Source organism: Hyperoodon ampullatus (genome assembly GCF_949752795.1).
Source record: "Hyperoodon ampullatus genome assembly, chromosome: 11".
Taxonomy (NCBI): domain Eukaryota; kingdom Metazoa; phylum Chordata; class Mammalia; order Artiodactyla; family Ziphiidae; genus Hyperoodon; species Hyperoodon ampullatus.
The window spans coordinates 50064680-50085113 of NC_136924.1; the positions used below are offsets into that span (position 1 = coordinate 50064680).

The 20434-nt window shown below is 35.4% G+C and overlaps 1 protein-coding gene across 1 annotated transcript in view; it reads right to left on the reverse strand.

Annotated features, from left to right (window-relative positions):
• The window catches only part of ADAMTS20 (ADAM metallopeptidase with thrombospondin type 1 motif 20), a gene marked incomplete at its 3' end in the record, with an annotated part of 187940 nt that overhangs the window by 72576 nt on the left and 94930 nt on the right, over positions 1 to 20434 (reverse strand). Inside the window, exons 15-28 of the mRNA XM_079715292.1 lie at positions 19671 to 19788; positions 17009 to 17104; positions 14101 to 14267; positions 13816 to 13945; positions 8984 to 9110; positions 7228 to 7438; positions 6928 to 7092; positions 6263 to 6427; positions 5162 to 5281; positions 4315 to 4422; positions 3097 to 3261; positions 2711 to 3001; positions 1710 to 1871; positions 250 to 426 (exon numbers count right to left, since the gene is read on the reverse strand). Of these exons, the coding sequence (XP_079571418.1) occupies positions 250 to 426; positions 1710 to 1871; positions 2711 to 3001; positions 3097 to 3261; positions 4315 to 4422; positions 5162 to 5281; positions 6263 to 6427; positions 6928 to 7092; positions 7228 to 7438; positions 8984 to 9110; positions 13816 to 13945; positions 14101 to 14267; positions 17009 to 17104; positions 19671 to 19788 (2202 nt within the window). The remainder of the gene's footprint in view (positions 1 to 249; positions 427 to 1709; positions 1872 to 2710; positions 3002 to 3096; positions 3262 to 4314; positions 4423 to 5161; positions 5282 to 6262; positions 6428 to 6927; positions 7093 to 7227; positions 7439 to 8983; positions 9111 to 13815; positions 13946 to 14100; positions 14268 to 17008; positions 17105 to 19670; positions 19789 to 20434) is intronic.

The following is a 20434-nucleotide window of genomic DNA, read 5'->3' on the forward strand; positions in this document are numbered from 1 at the left end:
GGTTCAAAATTCACTTATAAAAAAATAAATACATATAAAACTATTTTATATATATGTATATATTACAGTACTTGAAATTGAATGATTCTTCTTTCAAACTATCAAGCCAAGAGGGCCAATGGTCTGCTTTAAAAAAAAATCAGAAGATAAAATGTGTGCATCACAATTTATGAAGAGAGGAAATTAAAGTAAAAGGAACATAGAAAAACAAAACAAAACAGAAGGATAAAAATAAGAATACTATCGTACCGATTTCCATGGTCCCCGATGCCATGATACATCATCAGGGCAAGCATGCACATGACATTGTACCACACTAGGTGGCTTGTTTAAGATTTCACAGTTTTGCTCTCGTGACATTTGGCCATTGGGAAATAGACATATTACGAATCGTGATTTTATTCCTCCTCCACATGTTTGTGTACACTAAAAATAAGAAGAAAAATCAAAACTATGTGGCTTCAAAAAGAATATTATATTGCTTTATTCAATGTTGAGTACATAATCAGTATTGCTAGAGTTTAAAGTTATCCTTTCTTATAATCTTATAATTATAAGAAATATATAAGAATATATTTATATTTTTATATAAGAAATATAAGAATCCTTATAATTCTCAACATTCTTCCTGGGTAAAAAATAAATCAAAGTTTTAGTTCTATAATTTTTTTAAAAAAGACAAAATTTTGAGAATTGGTACTGTAATAGGTATTAACTACATAATGTATGGTATCCTATCAAAAGATGACTGTGTAGCCATGAAAGCTAATAAGGGAGATCAAAATTTATAAGCATAGAAAGATGTTCAGTATATATATATTACATGAAAACAGCAGATGGCAAAGTGGCATGTATAGTATGAACCTATTTCTGGAACCCACACAGAACAAAAGTCTGGTAGGAAATGTATCAAATGTTAAAAGTTCTTATCTTTTCACAATTTTTCATTTTATTTGAATTTTCACTATGAGATTTAACTCAGAAATGAAAAAGTTACTTTCATTTTGGAAAATAGTAAAAGTACATTTTAAAGAGGTACTTGCTATTTATTAGCACCTGGTCAGAGTGTATCTTTAAACAATGATTTCAAAACTCCTTATGGAGAGAAAATATGTACTAAAATCATTCAGCAAAAATATTTGACTAATTAAATTAGGCGGTTTGTTTTATTCATCCAAAGCCAATGTAAGTCTTTCTTCTTTCTCATGTATAATATAGGTGGAATTAGTATTCATTATAACCATTTTTTAAACTATCTTCATAATCCCAGTGCCTAAAAGAATGCCAGGACATGAAGAAAGTGCTCAATAATTGACAGCTCTCCATTTAAAAGATTCAGCAAATGAATGGTTCAGCCTTCATTTGATATGGATATAAGGATATAAACATGCCTATATATCACTCTAATTGTCTATCTTTATATCAGTCTAATTTTCTAAGAAATTAAAACAATAATATACTACTTTTAGAGAGGTTTTAGTAGGTCACAGACCTATTGGCTAGCACAAAGGATTCTGTTAAAAATCTGGAGTATATATTTCCTATCATGAATGAGTGATTTATATATTTTTACTGACTCAATTTAAAAAAAAAATTTTCTCTGTAGTACAGTGAAGTAAGATTATCCAACGGTAACAATATGAAGTGCTTAACTTTCAGTCTTGGGAGATGTCACAATCTCCACAAGTTTAGGAGGTAGTATGACTTACTTCTCCCCAGCTTCCGTAGCTCCACCGTGGACAAGGCCCCGAATCACACTGCTTTGACTCTGGGGGTTTGGAGGCTGCATTGCAGTAACTGGCACTTTGTCCATTTTCATCCTGGCAAACCACAGCTCTACGCTGAATACCTCCAGCACAACTGCTAGAGCACTGAAAAGGATGGAACACAGGAACACACAAACTGCAGATTCCATGGCACAAAATTACATCAAAAAAACCCCACATAAAAACAGTACTTTGACTCAAATTCAAGCTCTCCACGTTAAAACCCCCCTCATTGGAATCATAATTTGAATCGAGAATATCTGTCAAAAAACACTTGGGTTTTTTTTTTTAATACATAATGTGTTTTATTTAACACAACATAACCAACACTTGGGTTTTAACTAGGGGTTTCATTAGAATTTGTTGATGGAAAGGTGAAGTTTTAAAGCTTACAAAAGGAAATTCACCCTTGTCCTAAGTGTTAAGTAAAAAGGAATTAAAGTTTTCAGGTCTCATTAGGAAGGAAAAAAACCAAAAGATAATATTAAGTTACTAAATTTCACACTGTTTTCCTTTATTTGGTATCTTTACTCTCATATAAAATATGAACCACAGTTGTACCTTTTCTAGTAATCATGATTTTATTCCAGCTTACTGCACTGCTATCAGAGTAATTTCTGGGGTTTGGGGTTTTTTTTCTTCATAAACACTGGTAGTCTTAACACTTAAAAGATTTTCTTTTATTTTTACTATAATAAACTCTGGGATTGTTTTCAAGTGCATTCCTCTGTAATCACAATATCACATTACTGTATAATTCAATAAGAACTCTGGGGATTTGTAATCTGCATCAAAATTTGCTTAATCCTTTTAAGATTTAAACTACTGATCTTCAGAAAAATTTAGCATTAAAAGCATTTGATGTCATTACATACATATCTGTTAAAAGGCCATATAACATAACAAAATTACAGAATTAGTATAACTCAATAAAGAGGGCTTACTGATCCCCATGGTCCTGTTCTCCACTGGTTTCCTCTGATTGATGGATGGACCCCCTGATTTTGATTATCTTCTGGTTTGTGAGTTAATGGAAAATTCCTGCCTGGAAAATGGCTTGGCTGCTCAGAGGAACTCGGAAAGTGGCTGTATGTGGGAGGGCAGGCTGCCAGGTTACATTCTTGTTCTATCACAGGGCGGACTTCAGGGTCACAGTAATTCTCATTAATTGGCTGATGATAGTTGATGCATAAAACTTGTCGAGTTGTTTTTCCATGGCCACAGGAAGCTGAACACTGATCACAAATTCAGCCAATAAACTACATTATCTTAAATAGCAAGTATTATATTTAAATTTTTCATTTCATTTTTTTCACATAAAAATACTTACAGGTGACCAATTCCCTGTTTGCCACTCTCCACAAGGGCTAAAACAGACAGCTATTTCAGCTGGTCGGGGTAAGTGGGCACAATATGATTCATCTGCTATTCCATCGTGAGCATCACGACAGCTTACATAACGGGCTTGATTCCCTCTTCCACAAGACACAGAGCACTAAAAAAATTGAATAATACCAAGGAGTTATACAGGACATTTCCACATCCCTTACACTTGGCTGTTGCTCAAATTTCTAAGCCTCAAGTTTATTGAAAAAAGTTAAATTATAAATACTATCACCTGGCATCATTTCTGAGTCAAAGACAGGGCAGTGAATATCCCAATGAGTTTAGAAAATAAATTTCACAAATCAGATATTTGTGATAATGAAACAAAATACTCAGCTTCTAGGAATATTGATTAGTTGATTGCTAAAATTAAGAAAAAAAACAGAAAATATTTTATATAAGAGAATCTTAAGATATCATTTAAGATAACTTTTAAAGACCTAGGTAATAGAGTAGATAGGCTCTCATAATTAAAATATTCAGAGAATATGTGAAACTTAAAAATATATCTTTCATATATTTTCATATATCTTTCATATATTTAGTATATATTTTCATATATACTAAAGCAAGTATATACTCTGAAAAGATTAAAGCCTTCAGTTTAGAAAAACAACATGAATATGTGGTAGTTTAAATAAAGGCTGATAAAAAGCCTGTCACATCTGCTTCTCATAACAACCTGGGACATAAATATTATCATCCCCTGAACTGGTTTGCAAGGCAGAAATAGAGACACAGATGTAGAGAACAAACGTATGGACACCAAGGGGGTAAAGTGGGGGGGTGGTGGTGGGATGAATTGGGAGATTGGGATTGACATGTATACACTAATATGTATAAAATAGATAACTAATAAGAACCTGCTGTAAAAAATAATAAATAAAATAAAAGTTAAAAAAATAATCAATAAATATTATCATCCCCATTTGGTAGATCAGAAAATAGAGCTAGAAAACTTAAATTTCTTCCCAGAGACACAGAGCTCTTGAAAGGCAGAACAGGATTTAGTCATTAAATTATCTAATGCTAAAACTTATATTCATCAAAATACCTGAGAATGAATGCATACATTAATTTGGCAAATCTGTAGCAACTATTTTGTGGATGTCTGAAAGGCTCCATAGTAGAAACACTGTACCTCTTAAAGGAATTCACTTACTGGGGTCCAAGAACCATATCGCCATTGTGCTATCTTTCGCATGGGAAGGGCTGGTAATGAAGTGGCCCCAATTTTAGGGATAATTGGGCAAGGTGTAACAATACAGTCCTGTTCAAAAGAAAAATGGGTCTCACAAAACATCAATGAATTAATTAACATTCTGCTTTATACTAAATCCTATACTTCATTTCATCATCCACATATATAAGTAAAGAACATTTGCATACTAAACTACAAAGAAGCGATGTAAAGGTTTATATTTTTCAAAAGTACAAAATACTATCAAGGGCTAGAAGTGGATAGTATGACTCTGAAGGTTAAAGTTTGGATCATTCTGCCTGATGGTTGAAAAGAAAAGAGTAATAGTCCTTCAAAAATACCACTAAGCTGAAACCTCCTGAATGAGCACAGGATGCTCCCTTAGGCAGTACGACACGCTTTAGAGGTTCAGCCTTCTGCAGTTCAAAGGATAGAAATATAAGTTAAATGAGTGATCCAATGGCAGATAAAGAGTAAAAAAAAAAAGCATCAATAAAGCTGGCAAAACCAAGAACAATATACTTTCTGATGCCCACATACCTTTTGTAAAAAATATTTATTTATTTGGCTGCGACAGGTCTTAGTTGCAGCATGTGGGATCTAGTTTCCTAACCAGGGATCGAACCCAGGCCCCCTGCATTGGGAGCGTGGAGTCTTTGCCACTGGACCACCAGGGAAGCCCCCCACATACATTTTTAAGGCATAGAAGTTTAAGTGGAAAAAATACGTATGGAAATAATTTTAACATATCAATAATCCTCCTGTATCAAACATTTTTGTTTATAATCCATGAAGAGGTGTCCTTTACCTGCCTGTCACTTGGGCGACTAGCTCCATGGCACACTCTATCATCTAGCACTGCACTAAGTAGCTCATTGACACATTTCACAGCACGCATCTGGTACCCCTGTCCACACGTGGCTGTGCACTGAAAGAATATAAGCAGATACCAAACACCATTGTTCAAAAATTACATAAACTTAATTTTCTTCGTGAATAGACAGTTAAGAATATACTTTCAGTAGATATTTTTATTAGTCCTTTATACCAGATTCTAGACTTAAAATGAGCAAATTAAATCAACACACATCTTTATTCAAATTTATGGAGATACTAATAAAATAGTGAAGTTAAAATGGACAATTATTATATCTTTAAAAAGTTATCATGTAAAAATATCAATAGAAGCCTGATATTTTGGAGGCAGAGTCAATACAGTTTAGAGAAACTAAATACTTTTCAAAATCGACCTGGTGTATGCATGTCATTTAATACGCTAAGTAAATTTCAAAGAGATAAAGAAGGAAGAGCATAGGACAGAGTTAAAGGGCAGATGAGAGAAGGTTTCCCAGCAACTGTGGCAACCTGTGTAGGATAATAAACTGCCCACCCTCATCCAGCAGATTCCTAGCTGCCTGTTTGGCAAAACTTCCCAACAATGCCTACTCTAAATACAGTAAAGATAATAATTTAGACACTGAACATGAAAATGTCTATAGTTTAAATAAAACTGATGAAAGCATAAAATTTTTTATTGAAGTATAGTTGATTTACATTATGTTAGTTTCTGGTGTAAAGCAAAGTGATTCAGTTATTTATATATATATTCTTTTTCATATTATTTTCCATTACGGTTTATTACAGGATATTGAATATGGTTCCTCATGAAAGCATAAAATTTGTAGCATTTTGCTTAACAAAACTGAATTAAAAAGCAAAGTTAGAATATTTACCACAGCAACATTAGCAGTACTGACAAAATTGTGCAGGTAGGGATTTACATTTCAGGAATCTTTTTCCAAAAAAACACCCAAATTTAGATGCAGCCACTAAAGAGTGAATACACCACAATTTCTGTGTTATTCTGTAATGACGGATTAGAGCAGAAAAACCCTTATCATATACTCACAGAACCCCATGGTCCTACTTGCCAGGAAGCACATGCATGAAGCTCACATGGCCTCAGAGACTCAGGTTTGGTGCTTGGATCACAGAAGCCATCACTCAAGTGATCTTCATTCAGTTGACACCACACCTGCCTCTGCCTTGTTCCTTTTCCACATGTTACAAGACACTGTAAGAATTCAACTGACCATTATTTTCAGTATTAGTCAGCACATATACCTACAAAATATATAATGAATGATCAATCTGCATATTCAAATACAGTTGAAAGACCATTCCTAAGGACATTTTCCCTTCACTCCTCAGAAAAATCAGAGATATACATGGGGTAAAATCAGCCATCCCAAACTTCTGCTGCCCAAATCCCAGTGCAATGTCCATTTGTTCCAGAAACAAAGGTACAAAACTAACCTTAGAACAAGTGTATATCTCAGCCTACTGTGGACACTATGAAAGTGGTTATAGATTAAACACCAGTATGTCATTGTTGGCCAGATATTGTAAACAGTTAAAGAATGAACCACTTTTAAATGTTTCACTACCTTGATAAAGTTATTTACCACATGATAAAATAAGTTGAAACATTTTTTTTGAATTATATAGCCTTCGATTGCAAAGCTCTCCTACACAACGTTATAACAGTTCTAAGCCTCATGGGTTTAATGTTACCTCACTCCACTCACTAGTGGCCCAACTGGGACAGGAAAAATCATTGCAGTTCTCAGTTGTCACTCGGGGAAGTTCCTGGCATTCTCTGTCAGCAAGACGGTGGCCAAAGTTATTTATACAGTAAGATTCTCGAGACCTCTCCCCTCCTCCACAACTCCTGGAACACTGATTAAAAAAAGAAAAGTGGTGACAAATGGACACAAAATAAAAATGTTAACAAAACTCTAGAGTGAAAATATTTAATTAGAGGTGAAAAAAAAAAAAGAAGCAACTTTTCTTAAGCAATCTTTTTCTTTGTACCTGGGACCATTCTGAATAATGCCACCTTGTTAAGACACAGTCACCATGGCAGGGTTCTCGAGTCGGAGGTTTAAGCTGGTCACCACAGTAGTGGTCATCTACTGGAACAGTATGTCCTTTATGAATGGAATACTTCATACAGTGGACGTCCAGTGACTTATATCCTTGACCACAAAGGGATGAACATTCACTTTTGCCAATGATGTGCCACCTTCAAAAAATGATGTTATTACACTTAGGAGGTGTGCCAATGAACACAATTTAAAAAATGGATTCAGAGAAACTCACGCGTATCATTCATCTTTAAAATTTTGTTGCAATTAATGGACAAGCCACCTAAAAATATTTGATGTATCATTGATTTAGGGATGAAAATTTCTTAGACATCACAGAGCCCAAACTTTCATTTTATAGATGAGAAAATGAAGACCAGAGGTGCTGTATATTCAAATGGTATGAACAGCTGACTTGTCAGAAATCTTACTTTTTTCTAAATAAAATCTAACTTGCATTCCAAATACATAAACATAGAGTGTCTGGTTAAAGACGGAGGTAGGGAACTAGCTATACAGGCACTTGGAGGCAGCTTTGGAAGTCCTAGGAACCCCAAGCCTCCCGCTAGACCTTTGAAAACAACTAGTTGAGATCAAGATTGCTCAATTACGTAGTGGAAGATTTAAGACTAAAACTGAATATATTTGACTCATCATCAGGGAGTGCCTCCCTATGCAACCTTTATTTGACTGAGGATCAGGGAATATCTGGGAATATGACTACATCAATAACGATAAAGCCTTTACAGGTTGGTAAACTTGGTTTTTGTAAGGCATATCACATTTTCTCATTAACTCAAGTAATCTATTTTTAGACATGTTTCCAGGGAAAACATTTTTTTTCCACAAGTAAAATCTGCCAGTTTGAGCCACATTATCTCAATTACAGTCTAGCAATCTCTCAGACAATATGAGTGCACTAGTACAGCAGATAAGAGAACTCATGGAGTTCCTTTCCATCCCACCTGCATCTCAAGGGTTTCACTGTGCTTCACTCTACTGCAATGTAGAGGATGCACCTTGTACAGGCTGTTCTGTCATTAGCCTTTCGCTATAAGCCTTCAAAAATAACACCATAAATATATAAAAATGCTCATCCTTGCTGAGTGAAAGAGGTTCTGGCCATCCCTGAAAGTTGACTGTCACCTGCTACATGGGGGTTATTGCTCTTAGCTTTACTCTAAGACCCATCACAGATAACCAAATAACAAGAATTTTAGAAGAACAAACTTTCTGCCATGATCTAGGACCATGTTCCTAATGTTTAATGGACAAAATACTGATAAGATATAGAAATCAATTTATTGATTCCCTAATCCTCAAACTTTAAAAGTTTATTGGTTCATGAGTTCAATGGGAATTATAGGATTGTGCTACAAAATGTATTGTTTCAGATCTTTAAACCATAGGCTTTCAGATTAGACTTTTCCTGTATTTATGTTACAGACAAATTTGATTCGATTTCTTACACAAAATATTGAGGCCTCTATACTGGAATTCAGCAAATACTATGAATAAAAACTCAAACCAATTGCCGAGTTTCACAATAAGTTAGTGAGTCTAAAGTTTTTTAACCAAAGGGGCAAAGGATAGACATTAATTACATGTCCACCCTGTGAGAGGCACTGCACTAGATGTTTACATCTTACCTCACTTACTGATTTTAATCTGGTTACATTAAACATTATTTCTCTTTTACTTACCTTAGTTCACAGTCTGTATTGCACCTTTCAGTCACCAACAATGGAAGTGGTAAGCGGTCACATCTTTGATCAGACACTACCATATGATCACTCTTATGTACACAGGTAATTTTTCTTCTATGAAGACCTTGGCCAAAGCCAAATGAAAATTTAAAATTAAAGGAAAATTCACATAAGGAGATGTTGCATAATCATTTACTTCTGCTAATAGCCTGAAGGATTAAGCTAAGAAAGGAAAAAAAAAAAATTCCAACATAGCATACAAATAGGCTAGCATATTGATCTAGTCAGGAATGACTTTCTGCAATAAGCAAGTTGAATCCTGAAACCCTGAGGAGTTTGCTTGGTAGAGAGACATAAGGGAAGGTGGGACAGGTGTGGAGTAGAAAGAAATTTATTATAGCTGCATTGAAGGGTTGCTAGTAGAGAACTGAGTGGCCAGGGTCAGTGCTGATGGTACAGGATACAGGATACATAATACATGATACACTACACCCCTGTTCCCCATTATTTGCTTCCCTTTTCCCTGTAACAAAATTACACATCTCCACTTGCTACAGTGTTACTATAACTTCCTATAGGAGGAGCAGACTTCGCTGCCCATTGACATCAGGCTTATGCCAACCACCTGTAAGGGGATGTGACCTATTCCAGTTCCAAGCAGAAGCTCTAAAAGCCACTGTATACTTCTGCCAACTCTCTTTCCCTCCGTCTCTAAAACAGCCTTTCCCAGATGGGGCTGATCTTTCAGCCTAGAATCATGAATGAAAAAGGCAGCACGGACAGACTTTAGTTAATAATAATGGATCAATTGTAATAAATGTGCCACACAAATGCAAGATGATAATAATAGGGGAACTGGGGAGGGAGGGTATGGAAGAAGGGGGAATATGAAAATTTTCTGTACTTTCTGTTAACTTTTCTATAAACCTAAAACTGCTTTAAAGAAATAAAGTCTATTAATTTTTTTGAAAAATGACATGGATGCAGATACCAAGCTGGAGAAGAGTCAGAGCCAATTAGCAGCCAACACATAGTATGAGCGAGAAATAAACCTTTGCCGTTCTAAGTCATTGAGATTTGGCGGTTGTTTGTATGGGGCATAACCACAGCAAGAGCAAACCAAGAGAAGCCACAGGGGCCAGAGTAGACTGAACTTTGCACTTTCTGCAATGAGGAGACAGGAATAAGTTTAAGCCATCAGTGCCATGATCAAATTTCTGTTTTATCCAAGTTCAACTGTATACTTTCAGTTAGTTAAACCTGAACATGGGTGTTTATCTCTGCTCCTTCTTAAATACCATCTGAGATAACTATAAAGAATTTTGAAAAGGCAAAAACCTGAAGGAACAAAAAGAATAAAGAAGGAAACACAGTAGGCAAGAAAAGGAAATTCTGAATATGAAAAGAAGATGGAAATAACTATTTTAATAGAGCCAAGGAAGCTGAAATCTAAGGCTGTGGAGGAAGAAAGTAAGCAGCAAACCATTCATGCCACAGAACCCAAGCAAAGTCCAGGAATCAAAAACACCAGGTTCCTCTAAAGAGGTGAATGTGTGAGGGGTAGGCCTGAAAAAATGGAGAAGTGACCGAATACTATTTATGAAGATAGGTCAGACTCCTACCTTCTCGTCGAGAGCAGCACTGTCCAATAAAAACATAACGTGAACCACATGTAATTTTACATTGTCTTGTAGTGACATTAAGAAGTAAAAAGATAGAGGTATCCAAAATATCCAAATATCCAAATAGGATCATTTCCACCTGATAGCAATATAAACATTATTGATGATGTATTTTACATTCTTTTTTCTTACTAAGTCTATAGAATTCATTGTGCATTTCACACATACCACATTTCAATGGGCTAGCCACATGTGGCTAGTGGCTATCATATTGGACAGCAAAGCTCTAGAGAAGGTGAACTTGAGGGCACAGACACAGCAGCTGAGGGAAGTTAGGGAGTTGTACTAAAAAAGGAAGTTGTACTAAAAATAGGGGTATTCAGTAAAAGTCCCATACTGAATGATGAGACCCAGGCCCACTGGGCTCTCCCGCTATTTCCCTCTGGCTCCAAGCCAATTTTTATGGTTTCCCCTGTCCCCTAACTGACCATCAGAAGATGGGAGAATTCCTCACTTGGAAAACTCTTCAGCCCAAGAAAAAAAGGTCAAATGACAATGACATTTGGGGCTTCTCCCCAAGTGACACAAGAAAGGGCTCCTTAGAGATCCGATTACTCTATAATGAGGGTTGACTTATCTAACCCACACAGGACTTTCAGTTAGCATTTTAGTCTTAAATATGAACAAACAGCAAAGGATCCACAGACACTTTAGGAAAGTCACTCACACAAAAGAGACCAAAAGAAGCAGAAGCAAAATAGAACTAAGAGGAAATAGATATGTCAGGGAGCAGAAGAAACTTACAAGACTAAGATTAATACTCTCAAGGACATGGGTATTGCATCCATGAAATAAAAGCAAGCTGTTGAGAAGAAACATTAAGAAAACAATGTATGTTTGGGGAGGAAATTAGGAGATAAGAGATCAGTCCAGGAGGTTGGATATCCAGACAATACAAATTTTACAATGATAGAAGAGAAAATTTAACGTGAAGAAATTATCAAAGAAATCATGCACAAAACTTCTCAAGTCAAAGAATCTATGTTTCCTGATTGGAATGGATCCTAATTACCTAGGAAAATTGACTAGTAAAAAAGCCGCACCGACACACATTGTCCTGATATTCCACACCACCAGAATTAAGGTGGGGAGAAACAAAACTTCCACACCAGGAAGTGTCATATCCAAGCACAGGAAATCAGAAAATGAGCCAGAAAACAAGATTTTCAACATTCTAAAGGAAAATAGTCTAGTTTAGAATTTTATATGAGCCAAGCTATCAATCCAATGTGCGAATAGAATAATGCTATTTTCAGAGAGAAAAAAATTTCAAAAACCTGCCTCTCTTTCTCAGGAAAGTACTGACAGATATGTTCCCCACAATGGAGGAAATAAAAAGAGCAATTCATAGGATTTAGAACACAGGGAATCAAATACATAAAAAAGGGAAAGTGCATGATGACAGCCGTGTAACAGGCCTGAAAAGCAACACGGCCAAGTTAGAGCAGGAGAGAAGAGGGCCACAGGAGCAACAGATGAGGAAAAATAAAGGAAAATTGAAACTGATACATTGAATAATGTGCTTCAAATATTAAGACAAAATTTATAGCACTCACAAAAAGTTGGGGGACTGATCATTTTCAGTACACAGGGAAACAAAACTGAAGAAACTTCACTTTAAAGAAACCCAAAAGTTAAACACACACATCAAAGGAACTATAATCATAGTATACATTGTGGTAATTGATTTAATAGCTCCTTTCCTCCTGCACACAAGAGAGCTCTCCTGGTTCAGACTTCCAAACTATCTCAGAATGCCTCGACCAACCTTTCATTTGGATCTTGTTATTTTTTATTTGGTGTGTTCCCCACATTTTAGAATGTTCTTTCACTCAACTGTACTTAGATTTCTTCTAGCTCCCCATATCCACTGCCACAGACCAGCTTACCCAGTTATGCTGGAATGCTTGTCCCAGCTCCCAAAACCGAAATTCTCTTCTATAAAGCATAACCAGGGTCTTTCGTCAAAATGAATTCCTCCATCTTCTGTGTTACCAAAGCTTTGTTCCTACTTATAGTGTTGTCCCAGGCAGCCTGGCATCATCTACTTCAGTCTCCCTCCCCGGAGACACTGCTCAAACAGGAATGCCTGTTTCCACGCTATCATCCGGGCACCGCTGTCCTGACACCACAGGACCAAGTCTGTGCCTTTCTCTGAACGGGATAGCACAATTTCTTTGGCACCTTGAGGGCAGTTTGTTAAAATGTCCCGCATGTTTCCATCATCTGTGATCACTGCCTCTGGCCACCTACCTTCTCTCAGCTCTTTTCCATACTCTTCTGATCTGCCTCTCTTCTGACTCACTGCTCCCCTAATTGCAAAAACTTGTCTCTAGTCCCCATCGGAACTACCTTTCTATTCTACACAAACTTCCCTATATCTTCCCGTTTCACCTCCTCAAACTGCCCCCTCCATCTTTCCTGGGGTCTTCTCTGTGCATACCTGTAGCATTGCATTTACCATTTAAAACTAAGATGACCTACGCATGCCTCTGTTTCATCCATATGACTTTAAAGTGTTAATGCAAAATCAGGGTCCTAAACAAAGTAGCCTCTCAATAAACATTTACTGATGTGCACAAATGTAGCATCACACAGCTAGGTATTCGTAATTACAGATTGCCCAAAGACACCAGTCTCTTCATTTGCTTTACTACAAATTTCGCTGTTTTTCCATCTCCCTCTGTATTCCTTTCAGTTACCCATCCATCAGTACAAACACATTTACTTGTGGTCAGGGAAGGGAAATAAAAGAATGAGAGAACGTTGACACCCCAACACTAAAAGAGGGAGATGGGTGGCTGGGAAAGTGTGTTGAGGGGAAAGGACAAGAGGGAGGGTATTTCACTGGGAAACAGAATCCCAGTTAGAGAACCCTTCTGTGACGGCAAGAAAGAGAACGAGGACGTGATACGGAAGAAGCAGTGATGAAGAACGTTGAAAAGGGTAGAGATAAGGGAGGCTGTTAAGTATAAGAACCAAAGAATAAGTGGGGAGAAAAGCAGGAAGAGAAAAAAGACAGAAAACCTCTGTATGTCTGTGTGGTGTACATGCGTGGATTCCACAGGCAGCCAGACTCAAGAGCACCCCAAATTATACCAGCATGCAGAGCTGAACTTTTGTCTCTTTCATTTAATACCAGTGTACCTTGACACATTTTTGTACAGTCTTGCCATGGTCCATATGGGTCCCACGTGAACAGATCGCTCTTCTCTTCCATGGGGATATTGAAGGAATAACGTACATCAGGGTTGTACAGATTACCCACACATAAAACCTCAATAAAAATATAAAGGAGCACACCATTAATTCATAAAAGATATATTCTTAAAATAAATAATTTTTATGTTTAATAATAAATGCAAAGCACTTAAGCATCATACTTTACTAACATGATTAAAACTGTCTTATTAACAACTACTGAGAATTTACCTGCAAAAGAAGTTCTTCTTCCAGCCGATCAGTACTATTAATTCTTTCAATTGAGTTGTTTGAACCACTGTATTCAAAAATAGCTCCTTGTACGTTGATTTCCTTTTTGGACATACTTACAACAAAATTCCCATTCAAAAGAAAATTCCCTTGAGTGTCCGATAATGCTGTAAAAGGATAGTGCTCATGAAATAGCAAAACCAGTCAATAGTACAGAAACATTTTTAACTCTTACAATTCACATCCTTTTTTTGAAATTAGAGAATATAAACATAAATTAATATGGAGGAAATAAACTTAATTTTACTGTAAAGTGTTATCTACGCTGTAAGCAGGGAAACTTCAGCACATCAGCCAAAAACATGAAAATAAATTCACCCTATAATTTTTCTTTCTAAGAAGGTCATCTTCCACAAGGCGTGCAACTCTGGGAGAGACACACAAGAAGTGGGAAAACAGAAAGAAGTCACGCACGGGCCTGCAGACAGATCAGCTAAATCAATCCTGGTCATCCATGGTGAGGAAAGAAAGGGCAGCCAGACTGCTGCAGCATTCCGTTAATGCTTATCTTGGAAAAAATGTACAAAGCTTCAACACTCTAGGGTCAATGTTCTAAAAGGCCATGCCTCTCCACTCCTCTCTCTGTAAACATCTGGATCTTCTTCATGGTGAGGCACTCATCGCTGCTCACGCATACGTGAGTGACTGCTTTTCAGAATCCTCCTACTTCCATCTCTGTTCTTACCCCTTCTTATTCTCTCTTTTTCCCCAATGACAGGTATTAATATCAGCCTATCAAATATGTATCCGTATGTCTATCTATATACTAATATTTACATATGTATATAATAGAGTATGTAACAATATGTATTCACGATTTGTTACTTTTTAAATGCAAAACATACATGGTGCCCACAGTGATGTGGTAGTAAAAAGACCACAGAATTTGGTATTAGAACAACTGGTTTAAATTCAAGTTGTTCCAATTAATTACTATGTGATCTTGGATAAACTACTTGCTTCCTAAATGCATAACAGGAATAATAAAAATTCCTACCTCACAGGCTTTTAATTGGAATCAAATTTGGAAAGTGTTTGTAGAAGTGTATAAACTGTAAAAAAGCACTGTGCTTTTTTTTTTTAACTTTCAAGAGGATATATGATATTTTAAATTTTGCACTAATAAAAACTCCATATTAATAAAATACATTTTTGCTGCTTTACTTCTCAGTGGAATAACTGTTTTGGAAAACATTTGTTTGGTCTTCCAGGGAACCCCACCCAAAGCATACAAATTACCTATGATTAAACTTACTAAATACTACACACCTCAAAGCAACCATGAAGGGATTACTGCCAAAGACATTTGGTGTTTCTGTGTCTGTATGGACTATTGTGATTGTCTTTATACATTACACTGAATTCAATGAAGAACAAATAAAGTTCCACATTTATCCTATAAAATGAAAATCTGGACATTATCAGAAGTGGATAGGCCTATTTAAGGGACTACCAGTTACATTAAAACTAAGGGAAATAAACAAAACTTTACTGAGAAAAATTGTATACATTTCATTATTTTTAGTTATCAGAGCAAATTTCATAAATATAAATATTTTACAAGCCCTTTCTAATGACTTCACATGTTTATTTTGCTCACTCCAATTTAGATTTTGATATTTCCATTAGTAGTTCTTTTACAAAGTATAGTGATACTTTATTGGTGAACATTTCCAATTTTTAAACTTGGGCAGAACCAAATATCTATATTTGGATCCTAAGAGTGACATATTAAATTATCTACAATACGGTAGCATATATCTATGTATATGCAAAAGAAAAAGAATTGCAACTAAATGTAAAAAGTTAAAACATTTACCTTTGATTTTCTTTGGGAAATTTTTTGCATTTTTTATAGAGGTGAAATTGACATAACATAGAATTAACCATTTTAAACTGAAGAATTTGATAGTACTCAGTACATTCACAATGTTGTATAACCACCGCCTCTACTTAGTTCTAAAACTTTTTCATCATCCCAAAAGGAAAACCTGCATCCATTCAGCAGTTGTTCTCTTTACAATTGACTCTATAATGCCAAATATAATTCTTGAGATAAGTTGTTCATTATATATTCAGGTTCCAAGTTAGAAGAGTTGATTACTTGGGCCAATATTTCACATTTCATTAATGTGAAGCAGGTACTTTCTCATTATCAGCTTTGCATCACCAGTTTGGTGAATTACGAATTAGTCAATATTAAGGTACTTATCAGACACAAAGAAAAGGTTTGTAAAGCATCCTTTTCATCTCTGGGCCTAAGTGAAATTCTTTAAGCCTAAAAGCTAATTTCCAAAAATAAACAACAACTGAAATTTATACTCTAGAATTAGCTTAAGGACAATATACTATAACTATACTCATTAACATCTAAAAATATGAAACCATAGTTCTCTTTCTGCCTTTCTGTAACACAAGAGCTTTGTAAAAGTTGTATTTAAAGACTTTTGCTACATGGTAAAGACATTTAAGAGAATTCTTTAAAACATTTAACACCAAAGAGGTCTATAATTAACTTTAGATAAAGATAGAAGGATAGAGGATTTTATTCTAAATACACACACAACTTTAACTGAATATAACCTCTGGTTTTCTAAAACACCCTCGTGGGAAAAAAAGTTTAATTTACTTTCCAGAATTCAGTTAAGGATTTTTAAGATAGGATATGGTGTGTAGCTCAAAAAGAAATCACACATAGGGAGTCAGATGACTTAAGCTCAGTGTGAACTGAAATTGCATGTTTGTTCAAGGGGCTCTTCTTGCCTTCCAAGAATTTACAGCACCCACAGACCTCCGTGAAATTGCACAGGAACCACATACTGGCTGCTGTTTAACTAAAAATGTTTACCCAGGTAATTGTCATCTTCTGGTTTTCCAGAATAGCTGTGCTGAAGAATATCAATATTTGTTGCTCCTGGGGGAATCTTTACAACGACATTATAACCTGCAATAGAAGTTTACACATGTTAACTTTCACAAAAAGCAGAACGGCCAGGAGGAGGCTAGTACTGCTGAAAGAAAAATCTGAATAGCATAGCAGACTTAATTTCATTTTATCTTTGAAAGATGATATAGTGCTTATTCTTTTTGAATCAGTGCCTTATATAAACTACTAAGGATTAAGAAAAAGTGGTTGTCTAGAAATACACAGTCTGGGATTCTTAAAGTGCATTTCTTAATTTCTCTTACTTCTAAAATTCTGAATACAGAATAAGAATGAAACTAGTATTTTAGCTCCTGAACTATTTAGTACAGATATTCATTTTAAAATTTGACCAATACTTTTTTTTTCCCCCCCCTCCGGTACGCGGGCCTCTCACTGCTGTGGCCTCTCCCGTTGCGGAGCACAGGCTCCGGACGCACAGGTCCAGCGGCCATGGCTCACGGGCCCAGACGCTCCGCAGCATGTGGGATCCTCCCAGACCAGGGCACGAACCAATGTCCCCTGCATCGGCAGGCGGACTCCCAACCACTGCGCCACCAGGGAAGCCTTGACCAATACTTTTACATCTTATACTTCCTAATGGGGAAAAAAATTCTAAATGCTATTCACAAGTCCAGGAGATATAAAAATAGTCAGTCATTACTATATGTGTACACAGACTCAGTGAACAGCAAAATAATGAAAGTTAAAGGGAAACATTTTTCTTAAGCTTTTAGGTTCTAGTGTAAGCAAGAATCCCTATAGTTACCCCCCAAATTTTACATTATTTTGTAAAGTCTACTAACAAATTGTCAAGAGAAAAGTAAAAACTTTACTCAAGAGAAATGAAAATATTTCTGTTTTATGAGACCAAATTCAACAACACTGGAACTTCTCAAAAGATGAGGAAACCCTATATCAAATATACATTAAACAAGAAGCAATGTTTTTCCTGCACTAAAACCACTCATGTCACAGTTTTCCAAAGTCTCAGGTTTTAAGTCAACAATTAATTTTGCTCTAGTGATATTATTCTAAGTTTTTCCTTTCCCTTTTTAGGATTTTCCTCTTTTATTTAATACATAAACAAAAGGGGTTAAAATTTTTCATATGTACTGACTTGATAAATATAGAATGAACTTAAGAAAAGGAAGTTTTTAAAGAGCTTATGTTTGACACCTTGATATGAGATTACCTTGCATGTTTTTAGAGCAGCCTTATTTATTTATATCTCTTTAAGATAACACATTTAAACATAAAGTGATAAATGATCTGATGATTCTGTATACACTATATACATATTGGATGTAGGTTATAAGCCTACAAAAATAATTTTGACTCATGATTTTTTCACTATAAAATATCCCTACCAGCTCCACTACTTATGTCTTTGCTATTTTTTCAAGAAAACATTCCTAGGCATTGCAAATGTGACAAAATGAAGGCTACCACCAGGGGGCAGTAATGTGACAAACGCTATTCAGACCCTGCACATGAGTTTAAGATCTTTTTCCATTTGCAAACTGATTAAGTCATAGTACAATTTTGTCAAGGTTAAATATATGATCCTAATTTGGTGCATGTGGTTTTACACAGAAAAAAAAAAAAGCTTTTCAGTGAATACAGACCAGACTTTGATAAATGTGTGCCATTGATTACAAAAGGGGATCAAATATTTACAGCTCCCGTGAAATAATGAATCATAATAACTAGAAAAATAATGTCAAATTATCTAGTAACTCAGATTCATAAGCACGACCAGAGTATGAAATGTACTATGCTTTTCATATAGATAAAAATATAAATTGTGCTTTAAATTATACTGTTTTAATTGAAGCAATTCTTACTAACTTAAACAACTATGTTCAAAAATATGTGAATACAATTTAAAGCTGAACAATAAATCTGTAATAAAAAATACATTTTTATTTTGCAAGGAAAGTTTAAAAAGGCTGCTTTTTATTACCATAAAAAGAAAAAATGTTTTCTCAGAAAATTTAATGGAAAATGTCTGACATATTGTATTCTCATAATAATTTTGAAGAAAAATGAAACCGTGGCCAAATATCAATTATATCTGTAATCCAGATACTTCCTGAAAAATCAAACGTAACACTAATTCCAGATTAGCATTGAAGTTAATGGTTTCATCCTTTACCTTCAATCAGTTTCAATATATAATCAATATGAAACACAATATATAGGCCAGGTCACGCCTGAAAAAATGTGGTTCAAATGACTAAAAATAATTGAAAGCGAATTTCCTGGGAAAACTGTAAATAAATACAATACAAATTACAGGAAGAACAGTAAAAACATTTCTTAAACTGGGGGACTATTCACACACCATTTTCAAGATGCACTGCATTTACTCTAATAAATGCACCTAAAATTTTTTAAGGATCAGATTTGTCTTAAAGCAGGTAAATTCATTAATTCAATGATACGTCTGGTATAAGATTTAATTAATCATTATGAACTGAGGTACAGAATAGACAAAACAATAACAAGCCATTACTATTATTCCTTCATTATATACTCCATTATTATACCCAAAGAGAAAATTAGAAAGAACTGCACAGCTCACCATAATGGGCACTGTTGAAGGCGCCTGCCATTGTCCTGCATGAGGAGTTATCCCCACCACACACTCCACATCTGTCTCTCCTGGCCTTGGAGTTTAATACGTGATCACAGCCAGCTTGCTTCAAAATACAATAATTACAATGAACGTCATAAAAAGGACTAATGAAAAGCATGGTGCTTTATAAACAAAGTTCTTTTCAAAAATATGCTTTCAATTAATAGGAGATTCAATACAACAGGGTTTTTTCAGAATACTGATCTTGTTTGTACACCAGTATTTTCACACATCTGTTCACATGGTTGAAAACGCAGTGTTTTTTAAAGGGTCATCCACATACTTCCTGCATCAAAATCACATGGCGTGGGATTTAAAAAGACAGATTCCCAGATTTTCTGAATTAAAATCCTTGGAGGTAAAAACCTAGGAATCCAGATTGTAACAAACACTGACAGTGATTCCCACATCCGTCATTTGAAAATCACTCTTTAAAGACATGTAATTCAAAAGGGACAAAAAGTAACACATTACAATAACTCCAAAAAGATGTCTTTCATGATTCACTTTTTTCACTCATGACCTTAGAACTCTGGGAATTAAATGAGCATGTTTGAAAGAAACAATTTACTTCTTTAAATACCTAGCATAATAAACAGTGATTATGAAAAAGAATGAATAAATAAATAAAGGTGAAAGTATACATGGTTTGTTCTAGGGCTTTGAAAGAACAAGTGCAGCTCTTCTCCACACAGATGGTGTCCTCTGCA